Source organism: Equus przewalskii, chromosome 2 (assembly GCF_037783145.1).
Source record: "Equus przewalskii isolate Varuska chromosome 2, EquPr2, whole genome shotgun sequence".
NCBI classification, from domain to species: Eukaryota; Metazoa; Chordata; class Mammalia; order Perissodactyla; family Equidae; genus Equus; species Equus przewalskii.
In genome coordinates, this window is record NC_091832.1 from 34344371 (window position 1) to 34365596 (window position 21226).

General features: G+C 43.2%; 1 protein-coding gene across 1 annotated transcript in view; it reads right to left on the reverse strand.

The window, feature by feature from the left end:
- The window catches only part of MICOS10 (mitochondrial contact site and cristae organizing system subunit 10), a 31989-nt gene extending 11962 nt beyond the window's left edge, over positions 1–20027 (reverse strand). The window contains exon 1 of the mRNA XM_008519129.2: positions 18909–20027. Within this exon, the coding sequence (XP_008517351.1) occupies positions 18909–18972 (64 nt within the window). The 5' untranslated portion in view covers positions 18973–20027. The remainder of the gene's footprint in view (positions 1–18908) is intronic.
- Between the last annotated feature and the right edge of the window lie 1199 nt (positions 20028–21226).

Below are 21226 nucleotides of genomic sequence, written 5' to 3' on the forward strand. Positions count from 1 at the left end.
CATTGGTGCTATTTTTAATAGGCATCAAATAAATTCTTAATACCAAATTCCCTTAATAAATCTAAAATATACCTTGATTTATAAAAATGCAACAGCTACAATGTTTTCAGGAACACCACACAATGTTAAATAAAGTGAAGATCATTCACTAAGCATTATGCTTCAGGATTAAATTATCTCATTTAATCCTTACAAACTTCTTTTATTTGCCCTATTTTATAGACCAAGAAACCAAGATACAGAAAGGTTAAGTGACTTGCCTTGGGTTGCACATCTGGAATGTGAACCCAGGCAGTCTGACTCCAGAAGCCTGGTCCTTGGTCACCATGCTACACTGCTGCCAGTGTGGCCTCCTCACAGATACATGAAGTTATGATAATCATTAATTTTGACTTGCCAAAGGAAACTAAATCCCTTCCAAAATTCATCCTGGCCAACACTGTGTGTGGGCATTTCCTTAATTATACAAACTGAGTGCCTACTGTGTGCCAGGCACTGTGCCAGGGCCTGGAAGTGAGTTGCTGCTGCGCTCAGTAAGTTCAGAGCCTGGAGGTGGGGCCAATTGATGATTACAAATTCAAAGTACGAGGTACAAGGACAGGAACTGGGTGAGCGAGAAGCACTGAGGAGGGCACCCATCCTGGAGGGTTAGAGAAGAGAGGGGGAGAGAAGGCGGCGAGAGAAATGGACTACCAGGAGCTCCTCAGTTGCTAAATTATCAAGTGTGAGGTGGGAGATAAAGCAAGACAGTCTTATGCCATACTAAGGATCTCGGCCTCTGTAATAAGCAGTGGGGAAGCAATCAAGGGAATTAATCAACATATCAGATGTGTGCTTTACAACAGCCCACTCTGGCAGCTGTGAGGCTAGACGTGAAGAAGGCTCCATGAAAGATGGAGAGCCCAGTTAGGAGAAGCCCTCGCAGTGGCCCAGGAGGGGAGAGAGGCCCAGACTTCAGATTCTCTCTTCTCTGCCCATCTGACTGAAAAATGGCACCTTACATACTTTGGCCTCTCCTCAGCAGCCCTTCCTACCTTTCCTGTATTCCATGTTGGCAGGAAGGAAAGAACTGAGGCCAAAGGCAAGCAATGCAGGTTAAAGCCTGACTTTGATCAGGGATTAGGGGCTTCTGAGGAGTAGGAGTGACCACACTTAATGACGGTTCTTAGATAAGGGATCCTTAGGTAAAGATATAGTCATGGACAAGTAAATAAGGAGAGAAAATAGGGTGGAATATTTTTAAAATATATCAATGGCTTTGTATTTAAGGAATTGCTGGTGCAAACGGTGAACAGCCTAAATCAGCCTTCGCAAAGGCGTTGGGAGGACTCACCTGAATTTCGGGGCCTTCTGTGAGCAAGCAACTTGTTCTCTGCTCTTCAAATATGGCTCTAACAAGGTGCCCAAGACTATAAAGCTAGGGAACAGCACCCAGCTGCCGTGATCATACAGTAGTAGTCAACAGTCTTTCCTAAAGGCACGACTATTCTACGGAGCCCCACAAGCCTCTCCAAATCACTGGACCCGCACACACTAAGAAACAAGAATTTAGTTTTCATAAACCGAGTGAAGAAAAACAGTCTTTTAAAATAGAAGTTATGAGCTGAAATAAAATGAATTTCAAGCTGCAGCTGGAACAAGGAGAAAACTAAGTTGTGATTTCTCAACAGTACCAGCCAGTCTTTTCTGGGAATACATAAGATTAGGAGCACTTATTCTAACGTCAAGACCATATACGATTAGAGCAGTAATACACTGTATTTTTTATTCTAATCAGAGTGGGACATCTACGAGCTCACAAGTTCAGGGTTTGTCACACACAGCCCTACGAGGAAACGGTAAACAAAAATTCCCACACCTAATGGATTTCCAATTAGTCACCTGAAACAATGCCAAGAAAACTGGCAGCTTTCTTAGGACCCCTTTCCTAGTAAGAAGTGAATTACGTTGCTCAAATCATTTGCTTCAGTTAATCATTTAAAATCGATCAAACAGGTATTTTGAGTGGTTGGTAGGTGCAGGTTCCGGCAAACAATCAGAAACATTTGTTCTAACTCGTAAACATTTGTCAAAGTCAAGTCTACAAATCCGTCAGTGATCATGTCAGAGGGTTCCAATCATGACCAATTATCCTAAGCATTCTAATGCAGGTTTAGGCTGGATAAAGAAAACTGCAGTAAAAGCACTGGGTTTCAATTCCTCCCATATACACTGCTAACGATTAATCAAACAGTTTCAAAATTCTCCCTGAAGAGGCCTCACTGGAGCAACTTGGAGAGTCCGCATGCTTTGAACCAAGCACCTCGGCCACACTGGGATCCGCCCGCCCGCCCTCTCTCCCAGACAGGCCCGCACCATCTTTCTAGTCAGCTCCTCATCATCCATTAACGTTAACCCAAATTCTTCTCATATTTTTTTCGAGTTTGTACTCAAGCCTATCCTTTCTCATTCCTGTCATGCTGTCTAAAGAGCATTTCACATTCACTTTCTCCACTTCTTTTAAAAATGACAAATTGTTAACTGTTAACAGTTACCATCCAGATTCCAACTGACTTTCACTTGATAAATAACACAGTTCTTTTTGTCTTTTTTTTTTTACAACCATGAATTTGATTAAAAAAATAAAAGACCTGAAAGTTACAGGCTACGCTTTCTTTAAAGTCATTCTAATTATTCTGTTTGTTCCTCTTCCTTCATTCACCATCTCCTCTGCTGTTGCTGAAAGAGCATGCGCACAGATGAATGAACACATGACCCTGTGTTGTGCGCGTATTAGTCTGAAAGGGCTGTGTGGCTGCGGAGTCCTAGAGAATAGAAGTTGGGGCAGATTACCTTTGTCCAGGGCAGGATTTCTCAACCTCGACGACTGACAAACATTTGGGCTGGACAATCGTTTGGTGCTCCTGTGTATCACAGGACGTTTGGCAGCATCCCTGTCCCGTACCCACTAGATGTCAGTAGCACCCCCTCACCCCCATCCCGCAGCATGGCAACCATGCATGTCTCCAGGCATTGCCAAATGTCTCTGGGGAGTGGCAGGTGGGGGGGTAAATCACCCCCAGTTGAGAACCACTGGTTGAGGGGTTTACGATTTATAAAATGCTTTCTCATCCACAGATTATTATCTTATCCTGGGCCTCATCAAAACCATGTAGGGATTAGTGTCCCAAGTTTACAGACAAGGAAACAGGCTCAGAGAGGCCAATAACCATCCCAAGCTCACTCGGCTCTAGGCCCGCTCTTCTCTTCACCGTCCCACGCTGCTGCTCCAGCTGAAGAAGGTTAACAGCGCAGGCCCTCAGCTCCCTGACCCTTACAGCAAGACGCTGCGCTAAGGCGGTTTTCCCAATTCCCTTCCTTCTTCCCTTTCTTTCTTTCGAAGCAGAAAGCCTTTCTTGCAGGGAAATCTGTGGAAGCCCAGTACCTTCAAGAGATGAAAACTAAGCTTCTATTTCAGGAGTCCAAGTAGCACCTAGGCCCTACCTCCTGAACCCCAACTTGTCTCAGAGGGGCCCCAAAAACTCTAGGGCACTACAGAACACATTTTGAAAAGTGGTGATAAACGAACTCCCCTGGTGGTTATAACACAAAACATACAATTCTAAATGGCCATCTCTTAGTGAGGGATGTCTCTAGCTGAAACAGGAACCAGCCACATTCAGTAGAGATAGTGTCTTAAACCAAGCTCCAAACTAAGTTACAGGTCAGTTGTAGAGGAATGGAGCGGGGGCGGGGTGTGCCAAGTGTGTGGGACCCCAATGGGTGGGTAGCTCCAGGAGGAGAGGAGTTATAAGCTGGGATCAGAAGACTAGGAAAACAGCAGCCCCAGGGACAAATCTGTCCAATATACAGAACAGAAGAAACAGGCTCCAAGCAAATCACCCCATATGAACGGATCCTAGGAAACACATCTCAACCTCCCCAGGCATCAATTTTCTAATCTGTGAAATGAGAAGGTTGAAATAAATTAGTGGTTATCAGCCCTTTCTTTTTTTTCCCAAAAGCAATGAAACTATTTTTCCAAATAAAATCTTACACAGAAAATAGATAAATAAAACAGATCAAAGTGGAGCTGCTCTGTTAGGGCAGAGGGAGGGGAGACGGCCGGGGAGGCCTGACCAGAAATCTACTTGCTCAGCCTCCCCCCGTTTTCCCCTCCGTACCTACCCCAACCCAGTGGCTACCCTAGGGTACTCTGGAAGACATTTAAAAACCACTGGACCAAACGAATCCCCAAGGTTCCTTCCAGCTCTAATCTAGCCTTCTGTAAGACGACAAATTCATGGAGGTTACTCAACTGGAGTCATCCAAGGAAAGCAACAGTGGGACACCATCACGAGCAAATCCCATCAACCTGTCAACCAGTGAGAAACTTCAATAATAGATACCAATGTAATTTCCAAGTTGGAGAAAAGCTTAGAGGTTTTCACTTTAAACTACTAACCTGCTTAATGACAAAACTAGACTTAACATATTTATTTAAAGATTATTCACAATCCTCAACTATAGAAACCCACTAAATTCAGTAAATAATTTTTTGAACAGAAACTGTTCTCATTTATTTGCTTACATTATAAAAACAGCAAACTTAATGATCCTCGCCACCAAGTATCTTTATCATTCCCAAGAGAGAATTTGGATTAAGCTTATTGTTTTTCTTTCCATTTATATAAATGGGATCACATATAACACACGATGTTCTAGGACTTGCTTTTTTCACTTTATAATTATCAAGGACACCTTTCTGTGACAATACATGTCTTTTGAAAACTTTATTGAAATATAACACACATACAGAAGGTTGCACAATCAAGTGTACCACTCGATGAATTTCACAGACTAAACACACCCATGTGACCAGCAACAGAGCAGGAAAGAGCCCCAAAAGCCCGCCTTGTGCTCCCTTAGTCAAAACTCTCCATCCAAAGATAACCATATTCTGACTTCTAACAGCAGAGAGTAGTTTTGTCTGGTTTTGAACTTATATAAACAGAATCACACAGTTAAATATTTTGGCCCAACACTGTTGTACAGTATTCCGTTACAGCAATATACCACAATTTACTTACCCATTCTGCTGATGGGCATTTGGGCAGTTTCCAGTTGGTGCTATTAGGAATAGTGTTCTACGAACATTCTGGTACAAGTCATCTGGTGAACACATGTGCGCACGTCTGTTGGCTGTATACCTAGGCACGGAACTGCTGCATCACGGGGTCACACATGTTAGCTTCAGCAGATAGCGCCAGTTTCCCAAAGTGGTTCATACTCCCACGAGCTGAGTCTAAGGGCTCTGATTGCTTATATCCTCACCAACACTGGATATTTTTCATCTTTTTGGCCTTAACTTTTTGAGGTACAATTTACATAGAATAAACTGTACCCATTTAAAGTGTACAATTCAATGAGTCTGATAGATGTATATACCTGTGAAACCACTACTACAATCAAGAAACAGACAGTGCTATCACTCCTAAAAGTTTCCCTGGATCCTTTTGCAGTCCATCTTTCCCCTGATCCTTTGCCCCAGGCAACCACTTATCTACTTTGCCATTATACATTGGTTTGCATTTGCTAGAATTTTACATATAAATGGAATCATACAGTATATACGCTTTTGTTTCTAGCTTCTTTCACTCAACATAACGATTTTGAAATGTATGTACGTATCAGTAGTTTGTTCCTTTTTATTATTAAATATTTCACACTATGGATAGTCCATATTTTGTTTATCTGTTCACCTGTTGATGGACATCTGGGTTCTTTCCAGTTTGGGTACACTATGAATAAAGTTGCTATGAACATTCATATACAAGACTTTGTGTGAACATATGTTTTCACTCCTCTCAGGTAAACACCTAGGAGTAGAATGACTAAATGGTATGCTTAAATTTATAAGAAACTACCAAACAGTGAAAAGTGGTTGTACCATTACACATTCCCATGGACGGTGTACAAGGCTTCCAGTGGCCCCACATCCTAGTCCACCCTTAGTGTTGTCAGTCTTTTTGACTATTTTAATGGGTCTGTGGGGGTATCTCATGATGATTTCAGTGTGCATTTCCCTAATGACCATTGACGTTGAACATCTTTTCATGTGCTTATTTGCCATTAGTATAACTTCTTTTGTGAAGAATCTTTTCAAACATTGTCCTAAATGGGTTGTTTGTCTTCTTAGGATTAAATTTGAGTTCTTTATTTATTCTGGAAGCAAGTACATATATTGCAAATACTGTCTCCCATTCTGTGGCTTGCCTTTTTGCTCTCTTAATGGTGTCTTTCAAAAAGCAAAAGTTTTAAATCTTGATCAAATCCAGTGTATCAATTTTTTTCTTTGTGATTTTTGCTTTCTGTAACCTAAGAAATCTTTTCTGAACTCAAGGTCACAAAGACGTTTTCTTCTAGAAGTTTTATATAGTTTTAGCTTCTACATTTAAGTCTGTGATCCTTTCGAGGTATTTTTTATGCATGATGATGAGGTTCACTTTTTCACTATATGGATACCCAGTTATTCTGGCACAATTTGGTGGGAAGATTTCCTTTTAAACCGGCATGGCGGGGCCAGCCCAGTGGCACAGGCGTTAAGTTTGCACGTTCCGCTTCGGCAGCCCGGGGATCGCCCATTAGGATCCCGTGGTGTGGACATGGCACTGCTTGGCAAGCCATGCTGTGGTGGGCGTCCCACAGATAAAGTAGAGGAAGATGGGCACGGATGTTAGCTCAGGGCCAGTCTTTCTCAGCAAAAAGAGGAGGATTGGCAGCAGATGTTAGCTCAAGGCTAATCTTCCTCAAAAAAAAAAAAACCACCATGGCATCTGTCAAAAGTGAACTGACCATATATGTATGGGTCTCCTTCTAGTCACTAGCCAATTCCACTGATCTGTACGTATAGCCCTTCTCCAAGAACACACTGTCTTGTTTACTGTAGCTTTGCAGTAAGTCTTGAAATCAGGCAATGTTAGTCCTCCAACTTTGTTTTTCTTCTTAAAGATTGCTTTGGCTATTTTGGATCGTTTACATTTTCAGATAGATTTTACAATCACCTTCTTGATTTCTATAAATATTTTTGAGCACTATTTTTCTTGCTGGAAAAATAGAGATAATATAAACTTCCTCACTGGGTTGCTGGGAGAGTAAAAAAGGGATAATATGGTAGAGCACCAAACACGGTGGCACACCAACAGGCATTCAGTTAATGTTAGCTTCCTCTCTCTTCCCCTCTCTTGGCCTTTAAATAAACAGGATCCGATCTAGCAATGCCCTAACATTTCGCTAGCGGGTCAATGGCCGTAGTAAAAATATTACCACACCAAACGACTTTTATAAGTAAATATTTGTATTTTTACTTGGATTCAATACTGAAATGCACTTGGCAGAGAAAGCAATTCAGCATATTTACTAATAAACTGTTTCAGGCCACATTTTAGGAAAGCATAAAACCACAGCCAGAACAAAAATTTAAATATGTTTTCAAGTTCCATATAGCACCTAATTACATTATTCTATAATACTAACAGAAAATTCTCCTCTAGCAAGATCACAATGTTCCATTATTCATTTTGCTGCCACAAATGGAAAAAGTATTTTTGCTCCCAAACATTGTTTAGAAATACATATAACAAACACAATATGGCTACTAATTCAACAATTAACATGTACTAATTTGAAACCCAAACCTGTAAACAACCAAAAACCTTTGAAGTATTTTAGCTTAGCCTAACTGGTATCACTCCATGAAATGCAGAGCTATCAGTTTGTAAACACAGGCTACCAAAAGGCCATTTTTGGTGAGCCACCAATACTTTGTGGTAACCCACATTTATCAGATGAACGGATACTTAAATAAAAACAATAATTTGCTTTCTTTTTCCATGACTTTATTCAATGGCCTCTTCCAGTATAATATTTTTTTAACATTAAAATGGCCTTAAGCAATCAATTTAACTAGATTGATTATCGAATGAATACACAAAATCTGCTGGTTAATTTTAAGGCAGTTCAACTGCTAAGTCATTTACTGTCCTACTTTCTTAACAAGGAAGGAAAAGGAAGCCAAATCCTTTCTTTTCATAAAGATGAACGCATGGCAAAGCACTAACTTTCATCTCTTTTGACTGAGCTGCATATGACCAATGACATCTCAAGACACACTAGAAATTAATAAACAGCGAAAGGTTACTGGGGCTCCCCTCCTGCTTCTCTTATTTGCCAATGACAACACCATTCTCCATTTACACAGACTTGGCATCACCCCTGACTCCTCCAGCTCATGAGCCTGCATTTCAAGTTCTGTAAATATTACTACTGTACCATCACCATTACATGTACCATCACCATTACATCTGTCTCCATACCGCTCCTTCTGCCTTCATCTTAGCTCTGGTTTCCTCTAATCTGATCATTTCAACTTTGGCATCATTTTGCAATAATATACTAACCCACCTTCCTGCCTTTATTCTGGCCCTTTCCAATTCATTCTCCTCATGCTACCTTGATGATCTTTCTGAAATCAGAAATTCAACCATGTCACTCTTCAATTTAACATTCAATGGTTTTTCTCGAATGCTACACATAGAGTTGCCACACAAGCCAGTAATTCTATTCCTAGGTACATACCCAAGAGAAATGAAAAAACGTGTCCACATAAAAACTTGTACACTTGATCATACCAGGATTATTCATAATAGCCAACAAGTATAAACAACCTAAATGCCCATCAACTGATAAATGGATAAACAAAATGTGGTATATCCATACCATAAAATATAATTTGTTTACAGATGTCAGTGCCACCCAAAGAAATATACAGATTCAATGCAATCTCTATCAAAATCCCAATGATGTTTTTTGGAGAAACAGAAAAAGCCATCCTAAAATTCACACGGAATCTCAAGGGACTCCAAATAGCCAAAACAATCTTGAAAAACAAGAACAAAACTGGAGGACTCCCACTTCCTGATATCCAAACCTACTACAATCCTACAATAATCAAACAGTGTGCTATTGGCATAAAAAACAGATATACAAATGGAATAGACTAGAAAGCACAGAAACAAAGCCTCGTATGTATGGTCAAATGATTTTTGACAAGGGTGCTAAGACCACCCAATGGGGAAAGGACAGTCTTTTCAACAAACGGTGCTGGGAAAACTGGATATCCACATGCATGATGTTGGACTCTTCCTTACCTGAGACTATATACAAAAATTAGCTCAATATAGATCAAAGATGTAAATGTAAGACCTAACACGATAAAACTCTTAGAGAAAACATAGGACAAAGGCTTCATGACACTGGATTTGGCAGTGATTTCCTGGCTATGACATTGTGAAATAATAGAAAAAACATACATTGGTCTCTGTTCCCAGATCCCAGATAGAGCTCCTAAATCCCTTGGAATTTCCTGGGTGATAGTGTTTTTGGTTCTAATGAGGCCATTCTTCCTGGGCTCCTGGATAGCTTCCAGACCGGGGCTGATCACCAGGAAGACCAAGCCATGATTGGAAGCTGGGAATTTTCAGCCCCACTCCCATCCTCCAAGAAGGGGAGAGAGGCTGGACATTGAGTTAATGATTGATCATGCCTTCATGATGAAGCCTCCATGAAAATCCCAAAAGTACAGGATTCTGAGAGCTTCCAGGTTGCTGAACACATTTACATACCAAGAGGGTGGTACAGCCTCAACCCCACAGAGACAGAAGTTCCTGCACTCAGGACCCTTCAGAACTTTGCCCTATGTATCTCTTCACCTGGCTGTTCATTGATATTCTTTAATATCCTTTGTAATAAACCGGTAATCTAGAAAGTACTGTTTTCCTGAGTTCTGTGAGGCATTCTAACAAATCATGGAACGCTAGGAGGGGGTCGTGGGAACCGCTGACCCACAGCCAGTCAGTCAAAAGCACAGGTAACAATCTGGACTGTGATTGGCATCTGAAGTGGGAGCAGTCTTACAGAACTGAGCCCTTAATCTGCGGGGCTGCGCTAACTCCAGTTAGAGTCAGAATCGAGTTGAATGATAGGACACCTGGTTGGTGTCAGAGAATTCCTTGGTGTGCAAAACCCACACATCTGATATCAGAAGTATTGTGAGTGTAAGAGTAAGGGAGAAACAGGGAGTTTTCTCCTGCTCAGACACCAAAGGCGCAGGCAACAAAAGAAAAAGCAGACAAATTGGACTTCATAAAAATTTTGTGCATCGAAAGACATTCTCAACAAAGTAAAAAAGGCAACCCACAGAATGGGAAAAAAATATTTGCAAATCATATTATCTGCTAAGGGATTACCACCCAGAATATACATAGAGCCTAAAATGCAACGACAACAAAGAACTCAATTCAAAACTGGGCAAAGGACTTGAACAGACATTTCTCCAAAGAAGATATACAAATGGCCAACACGCACAAGTAAAGATGCTCAACATCACTAATATTACAGAACTGCAAATCAAAACTACAGTGAGATTCTACTTCACACACATTAGGATGGCTACTATTCACAAAAAACAACAAGAAGCATCGGCAAGGATGAAAAGAAACTGGGACCCTTGCGCACTGTTGCTAGGAACATAAATGTAAAATGGTCCAGCCACTGTGGAAAACAGTATGGTAGTTCCTCAAAAAATTATAAATAGAACTACCACTTGATCCAGCAATTCCACCTCTGGGTATAGACCCAAAAGAATTGAAAGCAGGGTCTCAAAGAGATATTTGTACACCCACGGCAATAGCAGCAATATTCACAACAGCTAAAATATGGGAGCGGTCGAAGCATCCATCCATGGGTGAATGGGTAAGCAAAATGTGACACACACACACATACACGCACAGTGGAATATTATTTAGCCTTAAAAAAGGAAAGAAATTCTAACATATGCTACAACATAGATGAACCTTGAGGGCATTATGCTAGGTGGAAATAAGCCAGTCACAAGAAGGCAAACACACTATGATTCTTCTTATGCTTAGAATGGTCAAAGTCACAGGGACAGAAAGCAGAATGAATGGTGATGCCAGGGACTGGAGGGAGGGGAGATGGGGCATTACTGTTAAATTGGTATAGAGTTTCAGTTTTACCAGATGAAAAGAGTTATGGAGATGGATGGTGGTGATGACTGCGTAACATTACAAATGTATTTAATACCACTGAACTGTACACTTAAAAACAGTTACAATGGAAAATTTTGTGTGTATTTTATCACAATAAAAAAAACCGGGCAAAACACCCCACAAGGCTATGAGGATTAAATGAGATAACGCATGTAAACTATAACACACTTAACACAGTGTCTGGCACATGTTAAGTGCTCAATAAACGGTAGCCAATATTACAATTCCCCAAAGGACCCAAAGTCTCTCCCTGCTCTGGGACACTGCCTGAACAGTTTCCAAGGCCTCGGATGCAGTCCTCTACTGGGTCCTATTCTCCAGGATCGAACTCTAATGTCACCACCTCCTTTCACAGTCCTCAAGGAGGTAAGCCCCTCAAGGATAGGGCCAGTGTCTATTCATCTGTGCATACACACACCCCTACTTTCCACAACACCTGGTATTAAATTGTTTGGGGAGGTACACTTTTTTTTTTTTTGAGGAAGATTAGCCCTGAGCTAACTGCTGCCAATCCTCCTCTTTTTGCTGAGGAACACTGGCCCTGAGCTAACATCCGTGCCCATCTTCCTCTACTTTATATGTGGGACGCCTACCACAGCATGGTTTGCCAAGCAGTGCCATGTCCGCACCCGGGATCCGAACTGGTGAACCCTGGGCCACGGAAGCGGAACGCGAGAACTTAACTGCTGCACCACAGGGCCGGCCCCATAGGGAGGTACACATTAACAATTACGTATATAAACTGGAATATTGATCATCAGGTTTCCATACCACGTACAATAGCCAAGATCAGAGCAAATGTGTTAATTCTTTTAACTTATGATTGCTATCCTTCATCTACCCGCCTGCAGCTAACGTTTATCAAGTACAGGCAACGTCGTAACTGCTCTACAGAGATTCTCTCATTTACCCTTACTTGGAACAACCCTCTGAGGCAGGGACTATCACTTTAACGTTGAGGAAACGGAAGCACAGAGAGGTACTTACTGGCACATTTATTTCTAACGGAAAACTTGGGGAAGAGCAAAGCAAAGGCATGTGAACGCTCCCAGAGTCCAGTGAATGGAATACATTCTAGGGGCTGCTTAGAAACATCCATGGCTTGTGTTTTTCCTTTTTACTAAGAAAATGAAAAACACTGTTGTGCTTGCCACACCTGGCTTGAAAGTATCACAGCCTTGGGCAACCCCTCCCCCAACCATGCCATCTCCTTCCCCTCTTTCAGAGTTCCTGGCCAAGGCATGGATTAGTAAAACCAGATATTACTTACTCTGGTCTCACAGTGGGAGTGAAATGAGGGGCCAAGAGACACAGCCAATTTTAAGTTTTTCGAGTCATAGTAGGGCTTCCCGGGACCTCCACATGAACCCAGAAAGTAGTGGAATCAGTTTCCTCAAAGCCTCCTCCGGCAAATCTGCAACTCAGGCCCTGGTGGCTGTCACACAGACATCAGCTTCATCATCAGGTCACAGCCTGCCAGCACAGGGCTTCAGCATTCAAAAGTGAGCTGTAACAGGACTCCGAAGGCAATGACAGCGCCTCCACGATCACATATGCAGGGCTTAGAAGTTCCAAATCGCAGGGAAGCACCTCCACAAGCCTCAGAACTGATTTTCTCATCTCCTAGAACCTTACCTTCCCTGGGAAACAGAAAACAGATATAACCTCCCATCCAGAGTGACGAGCCTGAGTTGAGGGCATCAGCTCTGTGGAGACCAGAACTATCAGTTCTCCTGTGTTGACAAGATCCTATGCCTTCTACTCTCATTAACAAGAATGTGTGACTTATTCACACTCACCGGTACACACAAGACAAACTACTCAGTACAGCACTGCCCTTGAACTGAGCGGAGAAAGAAAATCAGAGCATTCAATAAATCTGATAAAACTTAAAAGTAAATCCACAAAATTAGCAAAAACTATTAATGACGCATTCACATAAAACTAACGGAACATGCCATTCATAAAATGTAATATTCTTCGCTCCTTTTTAATTTCCTGCAATAAGACTTTGGCTCTACCACCAAAACCAACATCCCCTCTACTTCTTTAAATACAAAAGTGCTCTCTAGTCTGTTTCTTGGTTGACTACTCCCAAACATTTCTAATACTGATTTTTTTTTCAAGATTTTATTTTTCCTTTTTCTCCCAAAGCCAAAGTACATAGCTGCGTATTTTTAGTTGTGGGTCCTTCTAGTTGTGGCATGTGGGACATCGCCTCAGCATGGGCTGATGAGCGGTGCCATGTCCACGCCCAGGATTCGAACTAGCGAAACCCTGGACCGCCAAAGCAGAGCGCACAAACTTAACCACTCGGCCACGGGGCCAGCCCCTCTAATACTATTTTATTATGAAGATCTACTGACAGTCATTTACATCCCCAGATGAAATAAAAAGTTGGTGCAAATCCAAAGAGTACAAGGACACTTGATCAAACATGTGAACTGGCAGAAATTCACATAAAATCTACCTTACTTGGACTTTTTAATTTAAATTCTAATTCACTCAGTTAATACATGCTGAGCAGAAAATATGGGCAGAGAACATAGTCTACAAATTTCTCAGCAATACATGTCATTCGTTTGACAATAATTACCGTACGCCTTGTCTATGCCTGGAGTTGGGAGCTCAACAGTGAACAAAAGGGTCTCTAGTTCTCAGGAAGTTTCCATTCGAGGGGGAGCAGGAATCAAGGAGGAAACAAATTGCAAATTTCAGATGGTGATCTGTGCCACCAAGAAAAATGACTGATGTGACACAGAATAAGTAGGACACCTAGGAACTTCTTAAATGCTAACAAGCTTGCTTTCTTTTAGAGATACATTAATCTGAAACTTTATGGACGAATTAGCAATGCACATGGGTGGCAGCGGCAGGAATAAGAATAGAGGCCAAAGAGAAGGGTGAAAATGTGGGAAGGAACAAGAGCTGAGAGAAGAGAGAAACAGATGCGTAATGAACAATGACCCGTTGTGCCTATTACAGGGACAGTGTTTTGTTTTCTTTTCTTGATCCATGGGCTCAATTTATCAGGTCAAATCATATTAGAAACCATTTATCCTACCCTACTCCTACCAGACACCAAATAAATAAATACAGTCATGTGCCGCATAACAACATTTCAGTCAACGACGGACCACATATACGACGGTGGTCCCATAAGATTATAAATGGAGCTGGAAAATTCCTATCACCTAGTGACGTCGTAGCTGTCCTAATGTCATAGTGCATTACTCATGTGTTTGCGGTGATGCTGGTATAAAAAAATATCTGCTGCACTGTCAGTCATATAAAAGGATAGCTCACCCAGAGCAATTTCCAGGCCTGCGAGCTCCATTCACGGTAAGTGCCCCAAACAGGTGTACCATTTTTTATCTGTTATACCATATTTTTACCGTACTTTTTCTGTTTAGCCGTGTTTACATACAGAAACACTTACCATTGTGTTACAATTGCCTACAGTATTCAGTACAGTAACATGCTGTACAGGTTTGTAGCCTAGGAGTAACAGGCTATACCATACAGCCCAGGTGTGCAGTAGGCTATACCATCGAGGTTTGCGTAAGTACGTTCTGATGTTCACACAACAACGAAATCACCTAATGACACATTTCTCAGAACATATCCCCATTGCTAAGTGACACATGGCTGTAGATTTTTTAAAGCCTAATTATTATTCGGGGAAATAGAACTGCTTTTCTTATGATAGCAAAAGGAGGGGGAGGGGTAATTATAAATAAATGCATCTTTTCCTACAGGACCAAATCATATGAAAACTTTCTATTAAGACACTACTCGGGGCCCCCCTGGCGGCGCAGCGGTTAAGTTCGCACATTCGCTTTTCGGCAGCCCGGGGTTCGCCGGTTCGGATCCCAGGTGCGGACATGGCACCGCTTGGCAAAAGCCATGCTGTGGCAGGCGTCCCACGTATAAAGTGGAGGAAGGTGGGCACGGATGTTAGCTCAGGGCCAGTGTTCCTCAGCAAAAAGAAGAGGATTGGCAGTAGTTAGCTCAGGGCTAATCTTCCTCAAAAAAAAAAAAAATTAAAAAAAAAAAGACACTCCTGAAGTCTCAGAGTAAGAGATCCCTGAAGAACACTTTTTTTTTTTTTTTTTTAAAGATTTTATTTTTTCCTTTTTCTCCCCAAAGCCCCCCGGTACATAGGTGTGTATTCTTCGTTGTGGGTTCTTCTAGTTGTGGCATGTGGGATGCTGCCTCAGCGTGGTCTGATGAGCAGTGCCATGTCCGCGCCCAGGATTCGAACCAACGAAACACTGGGCCGCCTGCAGCGGAGCGCGCGAACTTAACCGCTCGGCCACGGGGCCAGCCCCTGAAGAACACTTTTTTAAAGAAACATTGCCTAAAGCACAAGCTTGCAAGAGCCACTTAAGTCAGCTGTACCACGTCTAGGCCAAATATGAGCAATTAAAATTAATCATTTGTCAGCAAACCAATGGGAAAAGAACAAAACATTTTAGCCAAACAAACAGAGAAGTGCTCACAAAGGGAGCTGTCCACTGACCTTGGCTTCCCTTCTGTCTCTGTCAATCGAGAAAGGATGAAATTAGGAATATGCAGATGCAAGCCTGCAGTGGGCCTTTCTTCCTGGCCTACATCTTCCACAAAACCTCTAGCTTATGGCAGGCTGTCATTCCCTGAGTCTCCATTTCCATTTTGAAGTAGGAGAAAAGCAAGTAGCAAAGAGGTTTCAAGAGTTCCGTAACCTCACCGCCTATAGGAACAGGAACTAACACACTCCTTATAGAAGAGCGTTCATCCTCATAGACTCTACGACCGCTAAGACTAAAGTTTCCCCAAATTACACTTCCATGCTTCATCTCTCTCATGCCCTGTCTCCAGGTCCATTACTAAAGGGACAACCCCCTCAAAATGTGAACTCACCTTCTCCCTCAAAATTAAAAACCTCTTTTCAACTTCTCCATTATAATTCTCAAACAAATTCAACTATTTAAGCAGAAAAACAACCAAAATCATGACCTTTTTTCTCAGTATAGTCTGTCTTCTGCCACCTCACGCAGTCAGTTACTAAGTCTTATACTCTGTGTTATTTATTATCAGTGAGGTGCCCACGCACCCCTCCTGTTTTACTGCCATATTCTGATCAGTGACATTACCACTTACCCAAGGTCTAACCTCAGAGTCATCTTTATAATGAAGATGAGGCAAAGTCAACCAGTTGGAGAGAAAATAGCATTTATTGAGTTCTTACTATGTACTTGGGACCGTGCCGGCCTAGGAAGTGGGTAATAGTCTTTCCATTTGATAAATGGGAGAAAAAACCTGAAGTTTCTCAGATATACCCACTCCTTTCCAGTCTAAGAGTTCAGACTTTTATCACTTCACATTCACAGTACTGTCAGTCTCCTCTACTCCAAATCTGTCCTGTATAAAACACTGGCAGAACAATCATAGCGAAATTCCCTTTATATCACATCAATTGCCTATTGAGGGCAGAGAAATGCCTTCTGCTTCTCTATCTGCCCACTGACTGGCCCAGAGCTCCGTAAGTGTTGCTTAAAACCATCCCATGATTCCCCCCACCCAGCCTAGGGAAACAGAAAAGTAAGAGATTTTTAAGACAAAGATGTTGAATATGCAGAATGCATGTGAAAAAGCCAAAGGCAAACTCAAAAGCCCTCAAGATAAAGTGGCATCTCACTAAGACATTTCACAATTCTGCGTCCACCCAAACCAGCCTGCTTTCCTTTAGCGAGCAGGGGCGCTGGAATTAGAATGCCTGGGTGCCAACCCCAGCTCCTCCACCGTGAGCCACTCTACCTCTCCACGCTTTAATTTCCTCCTCTGTAAAAGTTCAGCGCGGCCTCTGCTCAAATCCTCCCACCCTCTCTGACTATCCAAGTCCAAGTCACTCTCCAAGGTCAGCTGAAGGTCCGTTTTCCCTTGCAAACTCTTACTGGATGACCTCAGCCCCTCACTCCACTTACCTCACTTACAACAGCTCTATAGCTAGGAGTCTCAATCCCTCATTTTAACCTTTATCTTTAATCATACATCACTGTACCTCATTTAATATTCCACTTGTCTATGTGCCCCCACCAACGTGCCACTCATGAATGACACTGACACTACTCACCGCCTCAGGTGATCATCAGTGGCACAATATCAACGATTATTACAACCACAATTTACTGAAGACATAATAAGTGCCAGGCACTGTCCTAAATGTCTTATGTATTTTGCCATCCTTTAATCTTAATCCTTTTAGGTAAATCTTCCTCTTTATCCCCTTTTCATGGTTAAGGAAGAGACCTCACCCAAAGCTGCAAAACTAGTGAGGATGGGGGTGAAGTGAGAGTGGGTGATTGCAAACTCAGCTCTTTCTAGCTCCAAAACCCACTCTTCACCGCTACAACACATTGTTTAGTAATTACTTTGGTCATTTCATATCCAGGCATTAAATCTTCTCTCCTAAACATAAGCTGTTAACAATAACAAAAACTGTGTCTTTCTTTGGTCATTTCCAGAATAAGCCATTCCTAATAAGTGATCCATACTCAAGCCTTTACCCAATAACTCATTTAATCCTCACAACAACTCTGAGAAAGTAATAATTATTATTGCCAATTTACAAATGAGGCAACAGGCATGGAGAGGTTAAATAACTAGCCCCACACCACACAGCTGGTAACTGGTAAATGGCGAACTCAAGGGTGAAGCGGGAGCTGTGATCAAATACTTCATTTATTAATTCATTCTCCACAATTTTCATTAAGCATCCTTCCAGGGATAAGCCTGCTCTCATGGAACTTACAATCTTATTTCTCTTCCAATCTTTTCACTCAAGGGCAAAACCTTAAGACCTCTCAAACACTCGAAGATTTCCATACAAAAATATCCAATTTGTTTTAAAAAATTACTATCGAAGAAAGCGCATGGGACTTGAAGTAGGAAAACTTGGGTTAAATTCCCAACTTTGCCATTTATTAGCAACTTTGTCATTTATTAGACTTTGGGCAAATGCCTTCACCTGACTCTCAATTTCGTGGCCTGTATGAGACAGTGTATTAAGTTGGGCGCCCAGCACAGCGTCTGGCACTTGGTACACGCTGAATAAATGAGTTCCCCTCTCTCCCCACCTCTTCCCTCCATGCAGTGACTTCATAATCCGTGTGGTCACTGAGCACATGTTAAAAAGCTACGAGAAGTTACACTTAAGAACTGAAAAGTGACCAATCTCTTACTTTCCAGGGCAATTCTCTTTCCAGAGCACCATCACTGTGTCTCCAGTTTCAGGCCCCAGACTACTCTGAACCCGATAAATCAGGTTACAACTCGGGAATGTCAGCAACTCAGGTTCGGGCCCAGCAGCGTCTATAAAATGCTGCGGGGGACCTTCTTTAGAAGGCACTTTTGTTTCAGCTGGGGAGCTATGTGGCCTCCTGCCCAGGCTCCACGCCCCGTGCGGGACCTGTGGCACCAGGTAGGAGAATTTCGGCTCCCCGGCACAAGGCAGTGCCCGGCAGACCGTTTTTCACGCCAAGAGCTCCGCAACTCTGCCACCTGCCAGCCCGCCGCCCATCCTCGGGGCTGCAACTCCACCCTCGCACCCCGGGCGGCTGCCAGGCTCCTCGGGCCCGCGTGCCCCGCCGCCCGGGTGACCTCCCGCCCGGGCTCGGGCAGCTCGCCCTGGCCTCAGGGCTGGAACAGGCCGGACGGCCTGACCTCTCGCGGGGCTCCCCTGCCGCCATCCCGGCCAGCAGACCCTGGAGCTGGCTGCTCGGCTCCGGGGGGGCCTGCCAGCGGCGAGACGCCCCTTACCTATCTTCACCACCGCATCCGCCAAGCACCGGTCCCACTTCCTGCCGAGCTCTGAATCCGACATGTTCTCCACCCGCAACTCCAGCTTCCCTTACGGGCCGACCCCGCGCTCCGACGCCACGCAAGTCTCGCGAGAGCCGGCCGCAGTTCCCAGGTCCGGAAGGCCGGCGCTGGCGGGCCAGATATCGCGAGATGATCTGGCTGCTTCCGTCCTTTCCGGTTTTTTTCAGTTGGTCGTCAAGGTGACGGGTTGCCTGGAGGCCCGAGGTGACCCTGACCTTGGAGCCGCGCCTACCCGAGGGTGGCGAGGCTGACAGGTTTCCTAGGCGGCACCCAGAGCCCTGTCGGGAAGGCCCTCCTGCCTCCGCACCTACTCCCACATTGGCCCTGGAAATTCCCAGGGCAAGCGAGGGCACAGCGCTTGATTATTCATTCATTTACTTCCCTTCGCTTTCTCTACTCTCTCATTCACTCATTTATTGCAGTGGAACTCCCGCCTGCACCGCTAACACAGAAGCTGCTCTGGCAAAGATGACCTGTTGCCGAACCAAACGGACGCTTTTTGGACCTCTCTACAGCACTGGACACAACATCCCTCCTCCCGGATCCTCCCTGTCTCCGCCTTCTCTTTATTCTTTCGGACTCCCGGGACACCAGTCTCTCTCCTAGTTGTCCTGACTCTTCTTAGGTGTCCTTCCAGGGCTGCTTTTTCTCTGCCAGCTGCTTAAACAGTGTTGGTTTGCAGGGTTCCATCAACCCTCTTTTCACTCTACGTACTCTGCGTGAGTACTTGCAACCCCTGCCTAATTCTATCACCAAAGCAAACGTCTACCTCAAGCTTCCTATTTATAATTCAGGCTCCTAGCTGGTGCCTTGGGTTTTAGTGTTTCTTCCCCATTTCCATTCTCCATTCTCTATCCTACCAACAAATACAAATTTGGCCATATTATTCCTCAGATCAGAAGCTGCCAATGACTCCTATTCTTCTATTGGATATATTCAAGCTTCAAGGAGCTCATTCTAGGAAGCCTACACTAATAGAGCCGCAATCCATCTTTTTGAAACCGGGGGCCACTTGCTTTACACTCAGTTGTCTGTTTGCAAAAGTGATTAGATAATGCATTACTAAAACCCACTCTATAGTTAACATCTCTGACACCCGGGTCACCATGGTAACAGGTGCTTGAGTTTTTCAGGAACTGAGAGTTGACTCCTGGTGCAGTTCCGGCTGGTGAAGACCACTGACTCATCAACTGGGCCTTCGAGGATGACTGAGAGATAACCCTTTGGTGTCAAGGAGCTGAAAACTACACCCTCAGATCATGGTAATGCCACAATTTGTGAACAGGCGTCCCATGAAGAGCCATGAAGCTTGACTATGTTTGCACAGATCCTCAATTACCTTACTTCTTACTTCCAAGCATCTATTCCCACTTCAGACCACCCTGACCCTTTATCCCACAAATATCCCTAATCTCCATTTTTTTAGGGGAGTCAGATTTGAGATTGGTTCTTCCATCTCCTCACTTGGCTGACTTGTGATTAAACCCTTTTTCTTTGCAAACTCATGGTCTCAGTGATTGGCATAATGATGTGGGGGGCAAAAGGAACCCAGTTTGTAACATTTTAATTGTCCTAGCAGCTTGCCTACCCCATCGAATTTGCTACACTGTATTGAAGCATCTCTTTCTAGATGTCTGTATCTGCCAGTAAAACCAGAAAGCTGGTTAAGGACTTGAGCTGCCCCTTTTTCATCTGCACACTCCCAATTCGGAGCACAGTGCCTTGGAGAGTAGGATCTTCTATGAAATATTAGCTGAACTGAATTGAATTCGTTCACCCATTTGTTTATTCATTCATTCTTGGCAACTTTAATAGCAGAACTGCTATACCAGTCCTTGCTAGGACATAGCCCCTTCTTTCAGGAAACCTTCTTCCATAACCACCCTGCTTCTAGCTTTCACGTGAGCTACATATCAGATTGTACTGTAATTGTGTGTCTCTTGAATATGACTGTGAGCTCCTTGAGAATGGGGGCTGTGCCATTTCTGTATCCTCAATGACTAGCAGAGAGCCTGGTATATATTGGATTCACAATAAATGCTTTTCGAATAGATGTAAGAATGAATGAATGTATAAATGAACGATTGACTGATTGAATGAATTAGAAAGAGAAAAAAGTCTCTATCCTGGGGAAACTTTATAGTGTAGCATTTTTGTTGAAAAAGAAAGGGAAAATCAACTTCACTAAATGTCTATGATGCATCACAAATAGCACCAGCCATCTCATAAAATTTCATTCATCCTCGCAGCAGGTG